This window comes from Hyalella azteca, unplaced genomic scaffold (assembly GCF_000764305.2).
Source record: "Hyalella azteca isolate HAZT.00-mixed unplaced genomic scaffold, Hazt_2.0.2 contig3725, whole genome shotgun sequence".
Lineage (NCBI taxonomy): Eukaryota > Metazoa > Arthropoda > Malacostraca > Amphipoda > Hyalellidae > Hyalella > Hyalella azteca.
Genome location: NW_025933965.1, coordinates 64,270 through 66,496, shown reverse-complemented (window position 1 = coordinate 66,496; position 2,227 = coordinate 64,270). Strand labels below are relative to the sequence as shown.

The following is a 2,227-nucleotide window of genomic DNA, read 5'->3' as shown; positions in this document are numbered from 1 at the left end:
TCCCAATACAGCTCACACAGCAAACGGAATTCGAACACGTGGATGTCGGCAATACGTATCAGTTAAATTTGAAGCGCTGACGCAATACGACTCACCACGTGTCGGATGTTGCCACACAAAGTGACGGAATATAGGTATTTGATAGGTTTCCATTCTAAAGGCTTTTTAATAAATATGGCAACATTTTGTGACGTTTCATCGTTGCTGACGCGTAATGAAGTGTTTTGAGAGTCATGTGAAAGCAACAGAACTTACGTAACGCATACGGTTTTTTTTTAATAGTTTTTCATTTCTCGATGCGTCCTTAAAGTGTCGGAATATACCGCGTTTACCCTATGTTAACCTAGTAAGGCTTGGTATGACGTCACTATTTCAACCATCAACAAATGCGTGGAACTAAAACAAAGCCTAATATAAAGGAAAAAAGTTGAGAAGTGTCGGAATTACCCACAATGTTGGAATATACTGCGTTTACCCAGTTACCCTATGGCTATGGCCTTTGGCCTATTCTATTCATCAGAGTAATAAATCACATCTCTTTTCCGATCTTATACTGCAGCAAACTGAATTTATTTTTTTATTGATCAACAATTAACAAAATACTTTTTGGTAGTTTCTAGGATAATTTTTCATTAAAACCTTGAAATGTTGATAAAATTTACTAAAAACTTATATTTTTTCTGTAACACTTTATTCCATATCTAATGTAGCCTATTTTCTATGATAAATTATAAGCAGCAATGTCCACACGAAATGAGTAGAAAAATAACATTGTTGAAATGCTCACCTATTTCAGGTTCGAGCTTATTTGCAGGAGCCGAAAATAAACCCATCATTATTCAACGAGAAACCTGCTTTGCTGCGCAACACAAACCACAACCATATCTCATACGTTACTCATTCTCAAATGACTGAAATACAGTTCTTAATCTTTAGAAGTAATCAAAGAAAGTCGGACATGAAACATCAATTGTTATTTGAGCTGCATTTGAACATTATTACTATCCATTTCAATTAGAGTAATAAGTGAAATATCTAACTTAGCATTTATTGAGCCGCTGTGGGCTAAGTTAAAACGAAGCATAAAAATAACATCCCTATAACGTTCGGATAAGCGTAATGTGAATGAATAGCCTAGTGTTAATATATACTATAGCTTTGTTATTTGATTTGGTCTAGATTGATTTCCATTTTGCAAAGTTATGCCAGGAAGAAAAGCATTAAATATTTCTTCCAAAAAAATTTGCCTAATAAGTGTCGGAGCGCTCGGTGTTGTTTGACAACTCTACCTAAAAATTCAATGCACTAAATTCAAGATAGTATGGACAAATGTAATTATACTCTTAGCCGAATTTAAACGCCACCATACCCTGGGCTGAAAGCTTGTGCGCGCTGCATATATTGCAGCTCCGTCAATTCCTCGGCGACATGTTTGATGCCTACTAACATGTCTAAAACAACCGTGTGCGTTGCAAGCGGCAACAGCTGAGATGAGAGTTGAGTAACTTACGCTTCAGAAGAAGATATATGTTGGATAGCAGAAATTATTTTTAATAAAGAATACTCGGGTTAGCCGCAATATCAAAATCGCCTAAATTGAAGCAGCTATTTCGTGTTAGGGACCCGCACGCGTCGTAAAAATTCGCGTTTAAATCAACGACGTAGCCTGGGGCAAGCGCAGCAAGTTTAAGGTTCGAGACAGCACCCATCTATTAAAACCTGGTCAAATTTTTAACGCTGGCACAGTTACACAGCATGTATATTATTGCATTGGAGTGAGTAGTATACGAATAGAGGCCTGCGCGATGCCGTTATCACTGCAGTATTAAGGCTCCAAAGAGGCGTCTTGGCAATCACTGACCAAATGTTTACTAGCGCTTCAGTTATTTATCTATCTCGCACCGAAAGTCAAGATGTCTGAGGGGTCAAGCAATCGCTGAGGAGTTTACTATATGTCAGTAAGCCGTCCCGCCAAATTTAAACGTACAAGTGCTTTGATTGATAAATGCTGGCGTATAAGCTCAAAGACTTTCAAATCCTGTTCCCATAGACTGCCTCAAGCGAGCATCGACGTTAGCACTGGGATCTTCTTAGTGCTTCCATTACAAGAATTTGCCGGAGATAGGAAAAATCGAAGAATGATCCTCATCCATACGAAAATCTATCACCAAGACAAATATTCCAACACTTATGTCAGTGATGACTAAACGCATGTTGGATACAATAC

The 2,227-nt window shown here is 37.9% G+C and overlaps 1 protein-coding gene across 1 annotated transcript in view; it reads right to left on the bottom strand.

Annotated features, from left to right (window-relative positions):
• LOC108677685 (signal transducing adapter molecule 1) overlaps window positions 1–937 on the bottom strand; it is a 16,713-nt gene extending 15,776 nt beyond the window's left edge. Inside the window, exon 1 of the mRNA XM_018165945.2 lies at window positions 788–937. Within this exon, the coding sequence (XP_018021434.1) occupies window positions 788–836 (49 nt within the window). The 5' untranslated portion in view covers window positions 837–937. The remainder of the gene's footprint in view (window positions 1–787) is intronic.
• Between the last annotated feature and the right edge of the window lie 1,290 nt (window positions 938–2,227).